The sequence below is a fragment of the Mobula birostris genome, chromosome 3 (assembly GCF_030028105.1).
Source record: "Mobula birostris isolate sMobBir1 chromosome 3, sMobBir1.hap1, whole genome shotgun sequence".
NCBI classification, from domain to species: domain Eukaryota; kingdom Metazoa; phylum Chordata; class Chondrichthyes; order Myliobatiformes; family Myliobatidae; genus Mobula; species Mobula birostris.
This window is the reverse complement of record NC_092372.1, coordinates 69,579,475-69,603,295: the sequence shown is the minus strand read 5'-3', so window position 1 is coordinate 69,603,295 and position 23,821 is coordinate 69,579,475. Positions and strand designations below refer to the sequence as shown.

The window sequence follows — 23,821 nt, the reverse complement described above, 5'->3', positions numbered from 1 at the left end:
CTTCCATGGTGCCCTTCCATGAACTGAGACTTTAGAAAGTTCTAAAGATTTCTGCAGGTCTTTTGCTGTTACCCTTGGGTTCTCTTTCTCCTCCTTCAGCAGTGCACATTGTGCTCTTGGCGTGATCTTTGCAGGACACTCACTCCTAGAGAGAATAGCAACAGTACTGAATTTCCTCCATTTGTAGACAATTTCTCTTACTGTGGACTGGTGAACACTCAGGTCTTTAGAAATGCTTTTGTAGCATTTTCCAGCTTCATGCATCTCTCCAATTCTTTTCCTAAGGTCCTCTAGAAGTTGTTTTGATTGAGGCATGGTGCACATTAACATATCATTCTTGAGAAGAGCAGGCTCTGTTAGTAACCTGACTTTGTGTATTTTTTCTAGGGTTGGACACCTCTACAACCCACACCTCCAATCTCATCTCATTGATTGGAACACCTGTAAGTTTTTTTTTCATGGCAGTATCATACAATGTTGTTGCATATTAGCCATGTAATTTCACCAAACACTGGCATCCAGCCAATAACATAAAATATACTTATGTAAAATTCAAATACAAGCAGAGGGAAAATCCAGCTGGATTAATTACCTTTCAACACAATGTTAAGATATAAACAAGGAGACATAATGACCAAATCAAATTAAATTAATCTCATCGATTTCAGTCATAATTATAGGATTCTGAATCAGGATTTTTATTTTTGAGAAACCACTGGCAGAATTAAGGCTCTGAAATAATAAACTACTGTCTGGAACCAGATTGGCATCATAACAGTTTCACATCATCATAGTTTCACTAAGCAGCAGTAATAAAGTGGACAGTTGGCTTGCTTCACCAAGACACCACTTCTAACAAACTAGAAGCAATAAGACAATGGCCATCTGATTGTAGTCGATAGAAAAGATGGGTCCATTCTGAGACACCTTCAGTAGCAGGCTGAAGAAATGGCCATTACTATATTAATAGAGATAACTACAGGTTAAGCCTGTGAAATAAACAAGTGGCTCATGACTTAGCTACAAGATCAATATGGGGAACGCAATTTTTCATGAATGGCCAAAGCAATCAATTCCATGCTCCTCTGTTTGACCCAGTGCTAATAACTAGGAGGCAAAGCAATAAGTGGAAAATGGAAATGATACTGTGGCAGCCAATATTCCATTACAACAGGATGACAGTGGTGAAATAGGTTGGACTTAGACTAACTGATCAATATAGTACCTTCTCATAACAGCAAAGCAGAAGAAGAAAACATAACAGCAAGACAGAGATGAATCTTGGAAACAGGTTTAATACTTTAACACAATGGTCCCCACCGGGCCGCAAAGCATGAGCTACCAGGCCAAGAGGAAACGATATAATTTGGTGATATGAGTCAGCTGAAGCTTTCCTCATTCCCTGTCACGCCCACTACTGAACGAACGCACGCGAGGTCATTACGCACGCGTCATCCATATCAGCGCAGGAAGTAGATCAACTCCCCGAGCTTGCAAATGGTGGCGGGCTGAAAAGTATGTTTGACATAACATCTCCGCCAGCATTCTGGATCAAAGTCAAGGCTAAATATCCTGACGTAGCCACGAAAGCACTGAAAACGTTGCTTCCATTACCAACATATCTCTGCAATGAATGCAATGAAAACTAAATTGCGGAATAGACTGGACATAAGGAACCCCCTTCGAGTATCACTGTCTCCCATCACCCCTCGACAGAACCGTGTTGTCGCAGGAAAACAAGTATTCAGCCCAGGGCTCCCATTGAATCAGCGATATTGGTGTGTTGCAAAGATTTTATATGTTCATACAGGGAAAATGTGTGCTGTGTGTTTAATATCCAAACATTACTTAAAATGTTATGATGCCATTGACTTATAAGTAACTTATATAACCATATAACAATTACAGCACAGAAACAGGCGATGTCGGTCCTTCTAGTCCGTGTCGAACACTGCTCTCACCTAGTCCCACCGATCTGCACTCAGCCCATAACCGTCCATTCCTTTCCTGTCCATATACCTATCTAATTTTTCTTTAAATGATAATATCGAACCTGCCTCTACCACTTCTACTATAAGTTTGTTCAACACTTACTTCAAGCTCCCCTGTCCTCCCCTGATAATTGAGTGTATTAGCCACTTATCACCTATATTCCGGTCGTGATTAACTCCCCCCCCCCCCCCAAATAGAATCGCCAAAAATGATTTGTTGGGGGGGGGGGGGGGGGGAGTAATAAAGTGGACAGTTGGCTTGCTTCACCAAGACACCACTTCTAACAAACTAGAAGCAATAAGACAATGGCCATCTGATTGTAGTCGATAGAAAAGATGGGTCCATTCTGAGACACCTTCAGTAGCAGGCTGAAGAAATGGCCATTACTATATTAATAGAGATAACTACAGGTTAAGCCTGTGAAATAAACAAGTGGCTCATGACTTAGCTACAAGATCAATATGGGGAACGCAATTTTTCATGAATGGCCAAAGCAATCAATTCCATGCTCCTCTGCATGCACACTGGTGCCCGCGCAAGGCTTCATGGTCATTGTAGTCTTTATCATGGTAAACCCAACGTATTTGACTGCTACTCTTGTCCGTTGGCAACCCTACCCCTCTCCCACCCTCGGGTTCGGCCAGTCCGCAAGAATATTGTCAATATTAAACCGGTCCGCAGTGCAAAAACAGTTGGGGACCCTGCTTTAACAAACCATGGACCAGCACAAAAACATAGTAATGCAGAATGAGACTAGGACCACGACCTGAAAGTACAGATCTTTAATATGGGGCAGAAAACAGGAAAGACACGTCTAGTCCAGATTATCTTGTATGATGACAAGTAATAAATTGTGCAATACACATTCCTGCACATTGTCTTTGCAATTAAAGAGTTTCATTAGAGTTGAATACACCTTTCACCAGTTGTCAGAAGCATGCCACAGAGTCATACAGTACAGAAACAGGCCCTTCAACTCAAATGGCACATGCCAACTAAAACACCCTCTCCAAGCTTGCCCTATTTGCAATTGTTTAGCTCATAACCTTCTAAACACCTCCAATCCATGTACCTGCCTCAACTACTTCCTCTGGCACTGATTCCACTGATACTGCCCATTGTGTCAAAAGGTTGCCCCTCAAGTTCGTCCTAAATCTTTCCCCTCTCACCTTAAGCCTATGCCCTTTAATTCTTGATTCCCCAACTCAGGGAAAAAGATCAAATGCATTCAACTTATCTATGACCCTCATGATCTGACACACTTCTATAAGATCACCTTAATCAGTCATAGTCTGCCCTACCTCTCCTATAACTTAGTCCTTCAAGTCCTAACAGCCTTACTGTAAATCTTTTCTAAACTCTTTCTAGTTTAACAACATCCTTTCTTACAGCAGGGTGACTAAAACTGAACAAAATGCTCCAAGTGGGGCTTTGCTAGTGTCCTGTATAGCTGCCAGAAGACTTCCTCAGCACCCTATCAAGCTGCGACTCTACTTTCAGTGAATAATGTACTTGTACTCTTCAGTCCCTCTGTTCTACAACACTGCAGGAGCCTGTTGTTCACTGTGAAAGTCCTACCTGGATTTGACTTCCCAAAATGCATCACCTCACACTTACAAAAATTTAACTCCATTTGCCATTCCCCAGCCCACTTACTCAGCTGATTAAGATCTCCCTGTATCTTTTGATATCCTTCCTCTTTGTCCACCATACCACCTATTTTAGTGTCATCTGCAAATTTACAAACCAGGCCTTGTAAATTCATATCCTATGACAAACAGCGATGGGCCTGGCACTGACCCACGCACACCACTACTCACAAACCTTTGGTCCAAAAAACAACCTTCCACTATCACCTTTTGCTTTCTATGTACCCAATTAGCCAGCTCTCCCTAGATTCCATGTGAACCAACCTCCCAGAGCAGCCTAATGTGGAATCTTATCAACTGCCTTACTGAAGGCCATATAAACTATATGTACTGCTCTGCCCTCATTAATTTTCTTGGTCAACTCATCAAAGTTGAGTTTGCACAAGGCTATGCTGTCTCCCTTAATGGACCCCCATCTTTCCAAATATATCCTTCAGAATCCTCTTCAGTAATTTAAAGTACATGTAAATTTATTATCAATGTACATATACGTCACCAAATACAACTCTGAGATTAATTTTCTTGTGGGCATTCTCAATAAATTGTAACAGAATCAATGGAAGATTGCATCAACTTAGGCATTCATTCAATATGCAAAAGACAACAGAATGTACAAATACAAAAAGAAATAATAAATAAATTAGAAACAAATATCAAGAACATGAGATGAAGAGTCCTTGAAAGTGAGTCCATAGGTAGTGGGAACATTTCATTGATGAGGCAAGTGAAGTTAATCACTGACATTTACTTACTACAGATGTTAAGATTTACTAGCCTATAATCCCTACAATTTTCTTTGCTACCATCTTAAATAAAGGCACAATATTCGCTTCCTTCCTGTCTAGTAGTCCTCATCTATGGCCAATAATGATGCAAAAATTGCAACTTCCTCTTTCAGGGGCCTATTCTCCCTCTAGTTATTCTTCTCCCTCTAATATAAAATCCATTTTTATGCATTTTTCGTTTAAATTATAAAACCTCTTTGGACTTTACTTAATATTCTCTGCCAAAGTTATCTCTTGCTACCTTTTTACCTCTGAATTTCCCTTGCAATTATACCCCTGAATCCCTGGTATTTCTGTCTTTAATATATATAAATTTTTGGCCCAACTGTGGTATTAACCATTTCCAGTTGGGATTAATAGAAAGTAATCCATAGTTGAAGCAACCCTCAAAAGAGGATTTTGATATATATAAAATCTAATAAATTACAATCAGAAAGGAAAAGAATGTATACTATGAAATCTACAAAAACTTCATAAAATAATTACAAATCATTTATGCACAGCAAGTTTTCTTCAGAACAGAAAGGACAAACTTTAATTCAAAAAGAAATTTATTTATATAACCAATAGAGCATGAGTTTCCATGTAGAAGCTGAGCAAAGATAAACTATTTAATAAATCTTGCAGTTTTCTCTGATTTAAATAAGTTGATTGAATTGCAGTCTGTGTTTTATTATTGAAAGGTTCATGAATGTATTCAAGGGAACAATTACCATTACTATGAGCAATGTTACCTTATCTTTTTCTGTTCAGTTAGGTCACCTTCACTAACCAGCATGGCTGATAATAGCCGAAGTGTAGAATTTGCAGATTTGGATTGATTATTCTTCATTCCTAATAACCACCGTACCAAAAGCTTAATAGCCTGAACCTAATAAGAAAAGATAATATTACTGCATCATAATCCACAATATGTTTGTAAATATCTATTACTTTTAAAATAGCTCAAAGACTAGATATCTTGGGGCCCTGTGGTATGTGGTCAAAACAAATCAATATAGAATCAGGGCAAAACACACAAAATGCTGGAGGAACTCAGCAGGGCAGGCAGCATCTATGAAAATGAATAAAGGGTCAACGTTTTGGGCCAAGACTCTTCACCAGGACTAGAAAAAATGATGGGAAGTCAGAGCAAGAAGGTGGGGGGGGGGGCAGGAGGAAAAAACATAAGGTGACGGGTGAAACCAGGAGAGGGGGAGGGGTGAAAGTAAAAAGCTGGGAAGTTGACTGGTAAAAAAGATAAAAGGCTAGAGGAGAGGGAATCTGATTGGAGAGGGTAGAAGATCATGGAAGAAAGGGAAGGAGGAGCACCAGAGGGAGGTGTTGAGCAGGTAACGAGATAGGAAAGAGAGTGAAACAGGAATGGGGAATGGTCGGGGGGAGGCAGGGTGGGCAATTACCAGAAGTTTGAGAAATTGATGTTCATGCCATCAGGTTGGAGGGTACCTAGGCAGAATACAAGGTGCTGCTCCTCCAACCTGAATGTGGCTTCAATGTACAGAAATAGAGGAGACCATGGACTGACATGACGGAATGGGAATGGGAAGTGGAATTGAAATGGGTGGCTACCAGGAGATCCCACTTTTTCTGGCTGACTGGAGAGTACGTGCTCGGTGAAGTGATCTCCGAATCTACTTCAGGTCTCACCAATGTACAGGAGGCCACACTGGGAGCACCAGATACAGTAGGTGACCCCAACAGACTCACAGGTGAAGTGTTGCCTTACTCCCTGGAAGGACTGTTTGGGGCACTGATTGGTAGTGAGGGAGGAGGTGTAGCTCTTGTTCCGATTGCAAGAATAAATGCCAGGAGGGAGATCAGTGAAGACGAGTGGACAAGGGAATCGTGTAGGGAGAAATCCCTGCAGACAGCAGAAAATGGGGGGGAGGGAAAGATGTGCTTGGTGGTGGGATCCCGTTGGAGGTGGGGGAAGTTACAGATAAATATGTGCTGCATGTGGAGGTTACTGGGGTGGTAGCTGAAGGCAAAAGAAAACCCTATCATTGGTATGAAATATAGAAGCAGAATAGTGTGATTACTGGAAATCTAATATTAGAAATACTAAGCAGTTCTGCCAGCATTTGTGGATGAAGTTAATATTTCGTCAATAACCTGAATTCATCAGATAAATTAAATCTGAGGATACAGAGTAAGTGGGTGAAAGTAAGAAAAGCAAAAGAGGTCCATGAAAGGCAAAAATAAAATTACAAAATTTAATTGATAGCACAAGGCAAAAGTGGTCCAGAGGAGCATGCAACGTGGCTAGCAAAATCCCTGTTTACTTCTCAAATCACAACCATCATAATATTCTTTTTTTTTGGTATGTACCTGCGTGCGTGCAAGTCTGTGTGTGTGCATCTGCGATGATGTCTTTTTCATGGCTTTTACAAGGTGTGGAGCAAGACAGAGAGGCTGTGTGGCGCGCCACTCCTCACACAGACATTTTCGCAGTATTTTTCCCTTTATTTTACGAGGTTGAGTTGCGATCTCGACACTCAACCCGGCACGGGTGGAAAGCATACTCAGGTGCGGACCCGACTGGTTTTGAACCCGGGAACCTCCGCTCCTGGGTCCAGCGCTGATGTCGTTGCGCCACCAGCCAGCCCAACCATCTTAATATTCAACTTCAAAATAACCAGTATACATTTAATCGTGGGTCACAATACCTTTGCTAGTACTTCTGGAGAGACTTCTTCATTTGGAGTCCATAATTTACCGTTTTTTCCTCCAGGGAACTGGAAAGAGACATATATATTTACTTGCAGGCAGAGTATATATGAATAACAGTAAGTGTTTGATAATAAGATTCCATGTCATGTGATGATGACTTGGGCTATGTAATATCACTAAAAATTATATTATTTTGCAACTTCCCCTTAAGTAATATGGGACAACTCAAACAGCTTTTCTTTTCTTTTAAAGGCAATAATTCAGAGTGGGATATGGCCCAATAGTGATATCATTGTGCCTAACAGTGTATTGTGTGAGTGGCACACTTCTTATAGTATCTACAGTCTCTGTCCAAATGGACCCAATAACTAATATTTTCCAAATTGCTCCTTCGTTCTCAGTGAAGTTGTTGCACTTCTGCCAAGGAAGCTGTGCAAGTATCTTTGAACTGAATCTTGTCTGCACCTGGTCATGTCTTACAGTGACAAAGCTTGGAAAAGAGCAACGACTTCAGGATTCTGTTTTCTGCCTTTTGGAAACAACATTAGTGCTGGGGATGCTGACACCAAAGTTAATTTACTTATCCTACAAATGGTTTTAGAAGATGTTGCAGGTGCAATGTTAGTGATATATTGTTAATGATTTACAGTGCACTTGACATTTATAATTCAGGTATACAGGAGGGCAAGACAGGACAGTACTACGCTACAGTGAATCATGAGCTTGTCCTATGTTTGAGGCTGATCTTCAATAACACTTGAAACTCAGGCTCCGAGCATGTGCCTATGTAGGTGTTGGCTGCATACATAAATTCAATGACTGAAGTTGGAACTTGTAAATTTGTGAAGTTCCATGCTGCCAACTTAAGCAGACATCTGCAGTATGCTTGAGTGCTGCTTTTCAGTTGGCATTGACATCAGCTGGGCTGAAATCATGGCTGGACTGGATCACCTGCTGTAGAATGGGGTCAGAGCACTTGTACCAAGGATCCAGTCATGTTTGGGTTCACTGAAGTGTTCCTTCCAGCAGGCACTGGCTGTCTCCACGTGCTTGGTAAGCATGCCTTCAATTTCAGCTCTTTAGGCATAATTCTTGGGTGTCTGACCCATAGATGGCTCTGATGTTCCACTTGTATTACAGATATAAGAGAGTTACAGACCTCTCATGCTTTATCTCCCCTTCATGTGTTATTTAATTCATGCATTTTCAAATAGACCCCAGCTTTCAGGTGCATATGGTTTCTTTGCAATAGAGACTTACTGGAGTTTCCAGTCCAAGAATTCCTTTATCAAACTAATTCTAGTGCTTTCTAGTAGACGCCAAAAGTCTTGACATGGGTGTTAATATGGCAGCCACCTCTGCCCGTTTTGTGGCTGATTTGTGATAGTAGAGCACCAGCTGTTTATACCCATAATAAGCATCATTTCTACAATAATGCAGACTGAATTAATGCAGAACAACGGCAAAATGTCTGAACTAATTCAAAATTTTTGAAAAGACAATTTCAACAGATACAAGGGAAACCCTCTGACCTAATAATGTAATGAAATGCTTTTACTTAAGGAGAAAAACTAGAGCTTATAAATTTGTCAATGCAAGTAGAACAATGAAGAAATCCATCATCTAACACATCGAAAATAGTTGTAATTTTAGCACATAAAAGATTGTAATCAAATTTGATCTGGAAGCAAAACATAGTGCATAATCTTTACCTACCCTGTCATTCATTAGTAAATCTTTTACAATAAAATTTGCGACTACTGACTTCATTGGAGAGGCAAACTGATCTGGTGCCAACATAGCAATGTGTCCCAATGAGACAAGTGGAGTTACCAGTTGTTCTGGGGTGTCAGCATTTAGGCTTTTGCTTAGTGGCTAGAGAAAAAATGTACATAGCATTAAATTATGATAACTGAGTACCTCAATTGTGCATTTGACATGACAATTAAATGCTATGTAATTACAATAGCTTTATCAGCTCAGACCTTCACTAAAATTCTTTCAAATTTATACTATGGCACTTTCAAAAAATAAATTCAGCTTATGACATTTAGCTTCTTATTTCTTACCAACTCAACAGAGTAATGGCACATTTCATATTTTATGTTCTAGACCCAGAATAAAAATCCCAACTTTGATCTTTCAAAATATTTCATATTATTGTTCATATGAATTAAGACATAATCTATAAACAAAATGAATATAAATTATTTACCAAATCATGTAAAAACTGGGAAACTATCACGACCCTTCAAACTCCCACTGCAAACTTCAAACCATTTAAGTTAATGTGAATTGACATTTACTTAAAATACCCTTAACTGTACATTACAATCCAATGAATAAAGGAAAAAATTGTTTGGGTACCTCAAAGATCTGTGCCAGTTGTACTTCTTTGTTTGTGAAGATAGCATGAATACAGTGAACAGCTTGCTTAGCTTGGCGAGGGGTACCTCTCTTTGCTTTCTGATGCAAAATGGGAATGAGAGTTCTGTAGGGAAAATGATATATTAATAATCAATAACAATTTAGATTTAAATCCAGCTGAATATGTAATTCATAGTTTTCTTGAAATTTATCACATATATGCCATTTCACACTTCATGCCTATTCTGTTATTCAAAAAGATCAGGGCTTGTCATACAGTGCACAGCCTCCATCCACTGACTCAGAATATGCTTTTCACTTAGCATTAATCACTCGAATATATTCAGTTACTGAGACTTCACAACTCTCTTGGATGGAGAATTCCGAAGTTCCACAACCCTATGAGTGAAAATATTTCTTTACATTGTTTTTAAGTGGCTGATTCCTTGAGACTGTGTCCCTGTTTTGGGACAACCTATGCATATAACATGTAAAAAGTTAAGTTTCAATGAGATTTGCTCTCATTCTTCCAAATTCTAGAGAACGCAAGGCCAGTCTGCTTAATCCCAGCCATTCTATTAAACAATCTGATGAACCTTCACTGCACTCACATACTGTACATTATTTCTTTGGTACAGAGACAAAATACTTTAGCCGTAGTCTCATGAGACCTTCTGTGTAATTTCTCTTCGGCATCTTTACTCTGGGCTTAAAAATCCCTTCTGCTATAAAGATCAATTTAGCTTTTGCTTCTGTAATTTCTTGTTGTATCTATACATTAACCTTCAAGAACAAGAACACACAGGTTTCTTCAAAGATGATGCGTTCCTTTGCAGGACAGAGATGTCTTCCTTCTTCAAAGAGTGGGGTTTCCTTTCTTCCACCACTGATGCTGCCCTCACCCACATCACCTCCACTTCCAGGACATTTGCGCTCATCCATTCTTCCTGCTGCCTTAACAGTCCTGTCCTCACCTACCACCTCATGAGCCAATGCAACCAACACATCATTCTCTGCAACATCCGCCAATTTCAACAGGATCATGCCACCAGACACATCTATACTTCCCCACTCTCTGCATTCTACTGGATTGCTCCCTCCGTGATTCACATGACCATTCGTACCTCCCCACCATTCTCCCTTCTGGCACATATTCCTGCGAGTGAGAGAAATCACACCTGCACATTCACCTCCTTCCTCAACTCCAACCAGGGCAAATCTGTTGGGAACGTCTAATATAGGGGTCGCTAACCCATCGATCGCAATCGACCAGTCGATCTTTCAGACTTTCCCAGTAGATCCCAAAGAAAAATCAAAAATAAATACACAAGTACTGTTATGTGAGCATTATAAAAGTAATACTAATTAGGATAATGGTAATATAGCAATATTTTCGCTAAAGAGCTGTTTGTAAAGAGAGATTGTTTCCAGGTTGCAGGGGTTTAGTTCCGTTCTTTCTGCCGAGTGTACATGTGTGTAGTTCCCCCGCCATGCACCGCGTTTTCAGCGTAGCCTGTGCTCCATCAAAGTGACCAATCATTTTAGATAAGAGTACAGACTGTCGCAAACATCAATATACGGCAGTGTTCCCAACCTCCGGGCCACGAAGCATGCAGGAGTGCAGCGGTAGTCGGGAGGCACACAGCACATCTTTAAGAAAAAAAGCCAAACTAAACAAGCTAATCAATTAGGTGCTGCCTGGCACGTAAATGTCGGCCCAGATCAGAGGCGACGCAATCGGCAATCGCTCATGATATCCTGATAGCGTGGCGGAGGCTCCACGAAAGGAGGTAAAAACGTACAAATTCCATCCAGAATGGGAAGAGGAATTTCTGTTTACCTTGGTGAAAGACAAGTGTGTACGTATGTTGTACCACCAAACACAAGCACTGACTAAAAGAGGGAATCTGGAGCGGCACCGCAACACCAACCACCAGGAATTTAAAGACACCTACCCCGCAAAAGTGCAATTCGTGCCTGGAAAGTTGAGCTGAAGTTGGGTTGAAGGCCCAGCAATCGTTTTCCACAAAACATGCTGCTCAAAATAAGTCTGCTATTGAAGCATCATTTCGTGTAAGTCACCTTTTGGCTAAACACAAGAAGCCTTTTACAGATGGCGATTTATTCAAGGAAGCCATGGTCATTACCGCAGAGACTGTTTTTAATGACTTTATAAACAAAAACGGCATCACAACCGCAATACATAATATACCGCTTGGCCTTGCAACAGTGACAAGGAGGGTAGAATCACTGTCAGAGGACGTGGATCGACTTGTTACTCCGTGAATATTTTTTCACTACTGTTCGATGAATCCCTGGATGTAATGCAAACAGCTCAGCATGTTGTATCTGTCAGAATGGCTTTCCAGGATTTTATAACAAAGGAGGACTTCCTCACTCTTTTGCAATTAAAGGAAAGAACGAGAGGCGAGGATATTTACAATGAGTTTAAAAAGATATGTCCGTGAAAATGACATCCCCATTCATAAACTAGTGGCAATTACTACTGATGGGGCCGAGCAATGCGCGGTGTGCGCGTTGGTTTTATACCACTAAAAGTCAGTGCCTACATCGGGTCAACTTATCTATGTGAAATTGTATTTTCACAGATGAAAATTATTAAATCTAAGTACAGGAGCTGACATACTGACAGACACCTCACTAGGGTTGCCAACTTTCTCACTCCCAAATAAGGGACAAAAGTAGCAGTCAAATCCCGGGACATTTGTGTTTACCCCGAAAAAGACTACCATGACCATGAAGCCTTGCGCAGGTACCTGTGTGCGCATGTGCGCACGTGCCGATTTCTTTTCTTTACCCCACCAATCGGTTTTGGCTTAATTTTCATTATTTCTACTTCATATAGGCTGTTTATTTATCATATCATTCCTGCTTTTACTATATGTTAGTGTTATTTTAGATTTTATGTGTTACTTGGTATGATTTGGTAGGTTTTTTTGGGTCTGGGAACGCTCAAAAATTTTTTCCATACAAATTAATGGTAATTGCTTCTTCGGCGTAAAGCATTTCGGCACGAAAGGTTTCATAGGAACGCTCTACCTTAGCGGGAAAATACGGGACAGTTGGCAACCCTACACCTCACAGACTGTCTCAGACTGGCTATCTGTAATTATGAGCCAAATTTCTGGGAACTAGCAGAAAGTATTCAGCCCCAGTCATCACACTGACTGCAACAGTCAATTTTTATTTATTTATTTCTCATGTTGAAATAAAATTAAATAATGAAACTTAGAATGAAAGGTGTGAAGTATTGTAATATTCTTAAAGAAAGACAGCAATGGCCTGTTTGATACGCTAGTTACAGTGTTTTCTTGTTTGAATTAATTTGAAAGTTTGACAAAAGTATTTTGTGTAATTCAAATACAATTCGCCCAAATAAAAGGCCTCAAATTGGAAGTACAATCTGAGCTGTTTTTTCTCTAAACGATTTAGTAGGTAGATCTTGCCTTTCACTGAGGTCGAGGTAGGGGATCTTGGGCTTAAAAAGGTTGGTGACCACTAGTCTAATATATTGGGTGCTCCCGATGGGGTCTCCTCTACATTGGTGAGACCCTACATAAATTGGGAGACTACTTTGTCGAGCACCTCTGCTGCATCTGCCAAAAGTGTAATTTCCCAGTGGCCAACCATTTTAATTCTTATCTCCATTCCTGTTCCGACATGTCAGTCCATGGCCTCCTCTTCTGGCATGATAAGGCCACTCTCAGGGTGGAGCAGCAACACATCATACTCTGTCTAGGTAGCCTCAGACATGATGGCATGAACATTGATTTTTCCTTACTGTAATTGTTTTCCCCCTCTTATTTTCTTACACCCGCCCTTCACTCATTCTATATTCCCTACTCTGGCCTCTTACCTCTTCTCTGCTGCCTATCACCTCCCTGATGCCCCTCCTTCTTCTCTTTCTCCCATGGTCCATTCTCCTCTACCAGATTCCTTCTTCTCTAGCCACCTGGCATCACCTATCACTTTCTACCTTGTCCTCCCCCCACCTTTTGGGATGTACTGTTGAGGCTTTATAAAGCACTGGTGAGGCCTCATGGAGTATTGCGAGCAGTTTTGGGCACCTTATCTAAGAAAGGATATGCTGAGATTGGAGGGGGTTCAAAGAAAGTTTATGAAAATGATTCTGGAATTAAAGGCTTGTCAGATAGAAGTGCTTGATGGCGCTGAGCCTGTACTCACTAGAATTCAGAAGAATGATGAGGGATCTCATGGAAATCTATCAAATGTTGAAAGGCCTCCATAGAGTGGATGTTTCCTATGGTGGGAGAATCTAAGACCAGAGGACACAGCTTCAGAATAGAGGGACATCCATCCAGAACAGAAATGAGAAGTTTCTTTAGCCAGACAGTGATGAATCTATGAAATTTGTTGGCACAAGCAGCTATGGAACTCAAGTCATTGAATATATTTAAGGTAGAGGTTGAGAGATTCTTGATTAGTCAGGGCATGAAGCAATATGTGGTGAAGGCAGGAGATTAGCGTTGAGAGAGAAGTAGATCAGCCATGATCAAATGGTGGAGCAGACTCAATGAGCTAAATAGCCTAATTCAGCTCCTATAACTTATGGTGTTATAGTCATTTTATTCTGGTGTCTTCCCCTTTTTTTCCAGTCCTGATGAAGGGTCTCAGCTCAAAACGTCGACGGTTTATTTATTTTCATAGGTGCTGCCTGGCTTGCTGAGTTCCTCTGGCATTGCTTTTCCATTCTGGATTTGTAGCATCTGCAGAATCTCCTGTTTACATTTCATCTCTTCTTTCTAATTTTTTATCCTAATGGATGACTATTCATTTTTCCATATTCTATTCCATCAACCACATCCTTACCCATTCACTTTGTCTATTCCCCATATGCTTCATTAACATTCTTCTTGTGTGAAAATTTTCCACCTTGCTTGGTCTGGATATGTGTGACATATCCAGAATATATCCAGGTTATGTCCAAAAGAGCAAAATGGTGGAGGAACTCAGGGCATCAGGTAGCATTTTATGTGAAGTTTCAGATTCCATCATCTGCAGTCTCTTTAGTCTTCATATCCTGAATTTATATTCTGGTCTAAGATGGCACTGGTGAAGACCAGTGATTACTTACTGGCGGCAAACAAAATAAAGAATACAACTAAATACTCTATTAATAACACCCTTTCTTATAAAATTTGTGGTAAACGATTACCAAAAACAATGGAAAGTGAAAGTGAAAGCAAGGCTGAGTCGAAGATCTAAGTATGTAGGTGCGAGGCAAAGTTACAATAGACAATAGACAATAGGTGCAGGAGTAGGCCATTCAGCCCTTGGACTCACCAATCAGCGGGAGCATGCTTCCTGGCTCCAGCGCGTCCAATCCCTTAATAATCTTATATGTTTCAATAAGATCCCCTCTCACCCTTCTAAATTCCAGAGTATACAAGCCCAGTCGCTCCAATCTTTCGACATATGACAGTACCGCCATCCCGGGAATTAACCTTGTGAACCTACACTGCACTCCCTCAATAGCAAGAATGTCCCTCCTCAAATTTGGAGACCAAAACTGCACACAGTACTCCAGGTGTAGTCTCACCAGGGCCCTGTACAGCTGCAGAAGAACCTTTTTGCTCTTATACTCAATTCCCCTTGTTATGAAGGCCAGCATGCCATTAGCTTTCTTCACTGCCTCCTGTACTTGTATGCTTGCTTTCAGTGACTGACGTACAAGAACACCTAGATCTCGTTGTGCTTCCCCGACTTCATTTAGATAATAATCTGCCTTCCCGTTCTTACCACCAAAGTGGATAACCTCACATTTATCCACATTAAACTGCATCTGCCATGCATCTGCCCACTCACTCAGCTTGTCCACATCACCCTGCATTCTCAACATCCTCCTCACATTTCACACTGCCTCCCAGCTTTGTGTCATCAGCAAATTTGCCAATGTTACTTTCTAATTCCCTCATCTAAATCATTAATATATATTGTAAACAGCTGCGATCCCAGCACTGAACCCTGCGGTACCCCACTGGTCACCGCCTGCCATTCTGAAAGGGACCCGTTAATCGCTACTCTTTGTTTTCTGTCAGCCAGCCAATTTTCAATCCATGTCAGTACTCTGCCCCCAATACCATGTGCCCTAATTTTGCCCACTAATCTCCTATGTGGGACTTTATCAAAGGCTTTCTGAAAGTCCAGGTACACTACATCCACTGGCTCTCCCTTGTCCATTTTCATAGTTACATCCTCAAAAAATTCCAGAAGATTAGTCAAGCACGATTTCCCCTTTGTAAATCCATGCTGACTCGACCAATCCTGTTACTACTATCCAGATGTGTCGTAATTTCATCTCTTATAGTTGACTCCAGCATCTTTCCCACCACCGACGTCAGGCTAACCGGTCTATTAATTCCCTATTTTCTCTCTTCCTCCCTTCTTGAAGAGAGGGACAACATTAGCCACCCTCTAATCCACAGGAACTGATCCTGAATCTATAGAACATTGGAAAATGATTACCAATGCGTCCACAATTTCTAAAGCCACCTCCTTAAGTACCCTGGGATGCAGACCATCAGGTCCCGGGGACTTATCAGCCTTCAGACCCAGCAGCCTATCCAAACCATTTCCTGCCTAATATAAATTTCCTTCAATTCATCCATTACCCTAGGTCTTATGGCTGCTATTACATCCTGGAAATTGTTTGTGTCTTCCCTAGTGAAGACAGATCCAAAGTACCTGTTCAACTCGTCTGCCATTCCCTTGTTCCCCATAATAAATTCACCCGCTTCTGTCTTCAAGGGCCCAATTTTGGTCTTAACTATTTTTTTTCCTTTTCACATACCTAAAGAAGCTTTTACTATCCGCCTTTATATTTTTGGCTAGTTTACCTTCCTACCTCATTTTTGCCTTTTTAGTTACCTTCTGTTGCTCTTAAAAAGTTTCCCAATCCTCCGGCTTCCCACTCATCTTTGCTATGTTATACTTCTTGTCTTTTATTTTTATACTGTCCATTACTTCCCTTGTCAACCACGGCCTCCCCTTACTCCCCTTAGGATCTTTTTCCCTCTTTGGAACGCTGGGGCGCGGCGTCTTCGGCACAGGGTCGAGGCAGGACATCTTCCACAGTACAGGAGCCCTCCGGAGCCTCAGGCTCAGGTTGAATACATGGCGAAGTACTCCACATAGTTGAGGGGCACAAGCTTTGAGCACCCTGGTACTGACACCATCCGATCCTGCAGCCTTGCTTGGGTTGAGACGTTTCAGCTGTCTTCTCACCTGTTCAGCTGTGAAGCCCACCGTGGTGGTTTTGTGTGGGGGAGGGGTATAGTCATAAGAGCAGGGTGGGGGACTGTGAGGAGGGGTAGGAGGGGAGAGTGGAATATGTGTTGGTTGGGAGCCGACAACAGATGGCTCATGTGGGGGATGCGCAGGGCCACAATGTCAAATCTGTTAAAGAACAGGTTAAGTTCATTGGCCCTATCCACACTGCCTCCAGCTCCTCTGTTGCTAGTTTGTCGGAACCCAGTGATGGTCCTCATCGCCCTCCAGACCTCTCTCATGTTGTTCTGTTGGAGTTTCCACTCAAGCTTCCTCCTCTACCTGTCTTTAGCCTCCCTGATCCTGGCTTTCCGGTCCCTTTGTATTGCCCTCAGCTCCTCCCTATTTCCATCTCTAAACGCCCTCTTTTTAGCGTTCAGGACGTCCTTAATGTCCTTTGTCACCCATGGCTTGTTATTTGAATAACAAAAGACAGTTCTTGTCAGAAAATTGCAGTCCACACAGAAGTTTATGTAATCAGTAATGCACTCTGTGAGCCCATCAATATCCTCTCCATGTGGCTCACAGAGTGCCTGCCAGTCTGTCACCTCAAGACAACCCTGGAGCACCTCATAAGTCTCCTCCAACCATTTTCTCACTGTCCTCGAGGTTGCAGGTTTACTCTTCACCAGAGGCACAGAGCAGGGTTTGAGATGCACCAGGTTGTGATCTGACCTTCCCAGTGGGGGGAGGGGAGAGGAGCTGTATGCATCCTTAACGTTAGCGTACATCAAATCCAGAGTCCTCTCCCCTCTGGTTGTACAGCTCACATACTGCGTGAAGTTGGGCAGTGTTCTAGCCATGGTAACCTGGTTGAAGTCACCCAAGATGGTAATGAGGGCACTCGGGTGCTGGGTTTGTAATCTGGCTATGATGGTGTAAATGATGTTACATGCCGACGTCGGGTTGGCAGAGGGAGGGACGTGCACAACAACCACAATAAGATACATACAAGATTATTAAGGGATTAGACACGCTGGAGTCAGGAAGCATGTTCCCACTGATGGGTGAGTCCAGAACCAGAGGCCACAATTTAAGAATAAGGGGTAGGCCATTTAGAACGGAGTTGAAGAAAAACTTTTTCACCCAGAGAGTGGTGGATATATGGAATGCTCTGCCCCAGAAGGCTGTGGAGACCAAGTCTCTGGATGCTTTCAAGAAAGAGATGGATATAGCTCTTAAAGATAGCGGAATCAAAGGTTATGGGAATAAGGCAGGAACTGGATACTGATTGTGGATGATCAGCCATGATCACAGTGAATGGCGGTGCTGGCTCGAAGGGCCGAATGGCCTACTCCTGCACCTATTGTCTATTGTCTATTGAACTGATCCTGCACCTTCCGCATTATTCCCAGAAACACTTGCCATTGCTGCTCCACTGTCATCCCTGCTAGGGTATTGTTCCATTGAACTTTGGCTAGCTCCTCCCTCATAGCACCATAGTTCCCTTTGTTCAACTGTAATCTGACACTTCCGAGTTTCCCTTCTCCCTCTCAAATTGTAGATTAAAACTTATCATATTATGGTCACTACCTCCTAATGGCTCCTTTACCTCAAGGTCCCTGATCAAATCCGGTTCATTGCACAACACTAAATCTAGAATTGCGTTCTCTCTGGTAGGCTCCAGTACAAGCTGTTCTAAGAATCCATCTTGGAGGGACTCCACAAACTCCCTTTCTTGGGGTCCAGCACCAACCTGATTCCTCCAAGTCTACCTGCATGTTGAAGTCCCACATAACAACTGTAGCATTACGTTTGTGACATGGCCAATTTTAACTCTTGATTCAACTTACACCCTACATCCAGACCACTGTTTGGGGGCCTGTAGATAACTCCCATTAGGGACTTTGTGTTCGTGTTTGTGCCAAAGTCAGGGCGAACGGAGCAGTGGAGAGCAGGTGTGAGGCCCAAACCCCTATACCGAGAGCGAAGTTTGATCATTCTAAGCGCCAGGCCAATTTGGAAAGGTTGGGTACGGGCGGTGAGGTCCAGGCCCAGAATGTATCAATGCGACAGGGTTTGAGTCCTGGTACAAGGAATGACCTGAAGTTTGGATGATTTAAACACCTGGCTAGATGCACTGAAAAGGTAGGGTGTCAGGACAAGAGGCAATGGTCAAGCCACTTCTCCTCGCTGCTCCACAGTGTTTACTCGGTTCTCTGCTGAACTGAGGCCGAGGCCTGCTCTAGCTGCTCTAGGCTTCATATTTATTTTTGTTCTGAATGTTACTTGCTTACTTTTATTACTTGCACGATTTGTTTTTTTCTCTCTCTGCACATCAGGTGTTTGTCGATCATTTTTTTAAAAAATGGGTTATTTTGGATTTCTTTGTTTTGTGGCTACCTGTGAGGCACGGAATCTCAAGGTTGTATAATGTATACATACTTTGATAATACGTAATATCCTTTGAACTTTGAACTGCTCTTTCCCATAGCACAGCTGATCATTCAGTTTTCTAAAGCTGAACAACCATTTGCTATCGACCTAGTAAATGGATTCAGACAAAACAACATATCCTTTCTCTATAAACCTCTCAGTTCATCTCGAACATCTAGGGAATGGTATCTACTGTACATTGGAAGATCTATTCCACAAACTAATTTAATACCTACCAGACAATCATATTCAATAAATTATATCTTTCAAATGATATCTCAAGACACATCCATTAGATTCCTGAGTAATTGCTATTTCACCAAAAGATCAGATTCACCATTATTGTTGACACAGTGGGGTCCAATCAGAGAGGAGGCAGTCCCAACCCTTGGGGACTTTGGTACATACCTTGCCTGGATAACTGTGGAATATCTTCACCACAAAGGTTGTAACACTTCAAAATAGTAGCCCATCATACAATGCCTATCAAAAGTATTCATCTCCCTTGGAAGTTTACATGTTTTATTGTTTTACAATATTGAATCACAGTGGATTTAATTTGGCTACTTTTTGACACTGATCAACAGAAAAAGACTCTTTTTTGTGTCAAAATGAAAATAGGTCTCTACAAAGTGATCTAAATTAATTAGAAATATAGAACAAGAGACCTATGACAACTCTGGAGGAGTTACAAGCTTCAGTGGCTGAGATGGGAGGGACTGCTTATACAACTGTTGCCTGGGAGCTTTGCCAGTCGCAGCTTTATGGGAGAGTGGCAAGGAGAAAGCCACTGTTAAAAAAACTCACAGGAAATGTGGCTGGGGTGAAAATAAATGATGTTAAAAGTTCAAGCAAATCCGCTAATAGAAAGGTTGTGAGTGGTGGTAAAAATCTTCTGAGGTGTATATATTTCAATGCTAGGAGTATTGCGGGGAAGGCGGATGAGTTGAGGGCATGGATTGACACGTGGAATTATGACATTATAGCAATTAGTGAAACTTGGCTACAGGAGGGGCAGGACTGGCAGCTTAATATTCCAGGGTTCCAATGTTTCAGATGTGATCGAGGCAGAGGAATGAAAGGTGGGGGAGTAGCATTGCTTGTTAGGGAAAATATTACAGCAGTACTCAGGCAGGACAGATTAGAGGGCTTGTCTACTGAGTCCTTATGGGTGCAGCTGAGAAACAGGAAAGTTATGGCCACATTAGTGGGATTGTATTACAGACCACCCAATAGTCAACGAGAATTGGAAGAGCAAATCTGCAGAGAGGTAGTAGGCAACTGCAGGAAACATAAAGTTGTGGTGGTAGGGGATTTTAATTTTCCATATATTGATTGGGACTCCCGTACTGTTAGGGGTCTAGATGGTTTAGAGTTTGTAAAATGTGTTCAGGAAAGTTTTCTAAATCAGTATATAGAGGGACCAACTAGAGGGGATGCAATATTGGATCTCCTGTTAGGAAACGAGTTAGGGCAAGTGACGGAAGTCTGTGTAGGGGAGCACTTTGGTTCCAGTGATCATAACACCGTTAGTTTCAACTTGATCATGGACAAGGATAGATCTGGTCCTAGGGTTGAGGTTCTGAACTGGAAGAAGGCCAAATTTGAAGAAATGAGAAAGGATCTAAAAAGCGTGGATTGGGACAGGTTGTTCTCTGGCAAAGGTGTGATCAGTAGATGGGAAGCCTTCAAAGGAGAAATTTTGAGAATGCAGAGTTTGTATGTTCCTGTCAGGATTAAAGGCAAAGTGAATAGGAATAAGGAACACACATAAAAGTTGCTGGTGAACACAGCAGGCCAGGCAGCATCTCTAGGAAGAGGTGCAGTCAACGTTTCAGGCTGAGACCCTTCGTCAGGACTGCAGATGCTGGAATAAGGAACCTTGGTTCTCAAGGGATATTGCAACACTGATAAAGAAGAAGAGGGAGTTGTATGACATGTATAGGAAACAGGGAGTAAATAAGGTGCTTGAGGAGTATAAGAAGTGCAAGAAAATACTTAAGAAAGAAATCAGGAGGGCTAGAAGAAGACATGAGGTTACCTTGGCAGTCAAGGTGAAGGATAATCCAAAGAGCTTTTACAAGTATATTAAGAGCAAAAGGATTGTAAGGGATAAAATTGGTCCTCTTGAAGATCAGAGTGGTCGGCTATGTGCGGAACCAAAGGAAATGGGGGAGATCTTCAATAGGTTTTTTGCGTTTGTGTTTACTAAGGAAACTGGCATGAAGTCTATGGAATTAAGGGAAACAAGTAGTGAGATCATGGAAACTGTACAGATCGAAAAGGAGGAGGTCCTTGCTGTCTTGAGGAAAATTAAAGTGTCGCTGTCTACAGGTGAGGTGCCAGAGGATCGGAGAGTGGCTCATGTTGTTCCGTTGTTTAAAAAAGGATCAAAAAGTAATCCGGGAAATTACAGGCCGGTAAATTTAACGTCGGTAGTAGGTAAGTTATTGGAGGGAGTACTAAGAGACAGAATCTATAAGCATTTGGATAGACAGAGACTTCTTAGGGAGAGCCAACATGGCTTTGTGCGTGGTAGGTCATGTTTGACCAATCTATTGGAGTTTTTCGACGAGGTTACCAGGAAAGTAGATGAAGGGAAGGCAGCGGATATTGTCTACATGGACTTAGGTAAGGCCTTTGACAGGGTCCCGCATGGAAGGTTAGTTAGGAAAATTCAGTCGCTAGGTGTACATGGAGAGGTGGTAAATTGGATTAGACATTGGCTCAATGGTAGAAGCCAAAGAGTGGTAATAGAGAATTGCTTCTCCGAGTGGAGGCCTGTGATTAGTGGTGTGCCACAAGGATCAGTGCTGGGTCCATTGTTATTTGTCATCTATATCAATGATCTGGATGATAATGTGGTAAATTGGATCAGCAAATTTGCTGATGATACAAAGATTGGAGATGTAGTAGACAGTGAGGGAGGTTTTCAGAGCCTGCAGAGGGACTTGGACCAGCTGGAAAAATGGGCTGAAAAATGGCAAATGGAGTTTAATACAGACAAGTGTGAAGTATTGCACGTTGGAAGGACAAACCAGGTAGAACATACAGGGTAAATGGTAAGGCACTGAGGAGTGCAGTAGAACAGAGGGATCTGGGAATACAGATACAAAATTCCCTAAAAGTGGCGTCACAGGTAGATAGGGTCATAAAGACAGCTTTTGGTACATTGGCCTTTGTTAATCAAAGGATTGAGTATAAGAGCTGGAATGTTATGATGAGATTGTATAAGGCATTGGTGAGGCCGAATCTGGAGTATTGTGTTCAGTTTTGGTCACCAAATTACAGGAAGGATATAAATAAGGTTGAAAGAGTGCAGAGAAGGTTTACAAGGATGTTGAGAAACTGAGTTACAGAGAAAGGTTGAATAGGTTAGGACTTTATTCCCTGGAGCATAGAAGAATGAGGGGAGACTTGATAGAGGTATATAAAATTATGATGGGTATAGATAGAGTGAATGCAAGCAGGCTTTTTCCACTGAGGCAAGGGGAGAAAAAAACCAGAGGACATGGGTTAAGGGTGAGGGGGGAAAAGTTTAAAGGGAACATTGGGGGGGCTTCTTCACACAGAGAGCGGTGGGAGTATGGAATGAGCTGCCAGACGAGGTGGTAAATGCGGGTTCTTTTTTAATATTTAAGAATAAATTGGACAGATACATGGATGGGAGGTGTATGGAGGGATATGGTCCGTGTGCAGGTCAGTGGAACTAAGCAGAAAATGGTTCGGCACAGCCAAGAAGGGCCAAAAGGCCTGTTTCTGTGCTGTAGTTTTTCTAAGGTGTCTATGTAAATCTTGGCTAGAGTATGCCAGAAGGCATATGGGAGATTCTGAAGTCAGCTGGAAGAAGGTTCTATGGTCTGATGAAACCAAAATTAAATATTTTGCCCATCAGACTAAATGCAATGTTTGGTGTAAACCAAACACCACTGCACATAACCAAAAACACACCATCGCTACCATAAAGCATGGTGGTGGCTGCATCATGCTGTGGGGATGCTTCACTGCAGCAGGTCCTGGAAGGCTTGTGAAGGTAGAAGGCAAAATGAACGCAGCAAAATACAAGGAAATCCTGGAGGAGAACCTGACTGAGTCTGCAAGAGAACTGTAACTTAGTAGATTCGTTTTCCAGCAAGACAATGACCCCAAGCATAAAGCCAAAGCTATACAGAATGGCTTAAAAACAGTTAATATTCTGGAGTGGCCAAGTCAGACCTCAATCTAATTGAGAATTTGTGGCTGGACTTGAAAAGGGCTGTTCGCTCCTGATCCTTTGCAATCTGACAGAGCTTGAGCAGTTTTGTAAAGAAGAATAGGGAAAAATGCAGTGTCCAGATGTGCAAAGCTGATAGAGACCTATCCACACAGACTCAAGGCTGTAATTGCTGCCAAAGGCGCACCTACCAAATACTGACTTGAAGGGGATAAATACTTACGCCATCAATTATTTTGTGTTTTATATTTGTAATTAACTCCGATCACTTTGCAGAGATCTGCTTTCACTTTGACACAAGAGTCTTTTTCTGTTGATCCATGTTAAAAAAGCCAAATTAAATCCACTGTGAGTCAATGTTGTAAAACAATAAAACATGAAAACTTCCAAGGGGGGGGTGAATACTTTTTGTAGGCACTGTAATTATCTTAAAGGCAATAAAGCATGAACAATTTATTGCC

General features: G+C 41.8%; 1 protein-coding gene across 6 annotated transcripts in view; it reads right to left on the bottom strand.

Moving 5' to 3' along the window:
• The window catches only part of pds5a (PDS5 cohesin associated factor A), a 189,658-nt gene that overhangs the window by 46,145 nt on the left and 119,692 nt on the right, over positions 1-23,821 (bottom strand). For all 6 annotated transcript variants that reach the window (XM_072252836.1, XM_072252835.1, XM_072252837.1 and 3 more), the window contains 4 exons: positions 9,464-9,587; positions 8,813-8,971; positions 7,093-7,161; positions 5,161-5,297 (listed from right to left, as the gene is read on the bottom strand). In XM_072252836.1, coding sequence (XP_072108937.1) covers positions 5,161-5,297; positions 7,093-7,161; positions 8,813-8,971; positions 9,464-9,587 — 489 coding nt within the window. The remainder of the gene's footprint in view (positions 1-5,160; positions 5,298-7,092; positions 7,162-8,812; positions 8,972-9,463; positions 9,588-23,821) is intronic.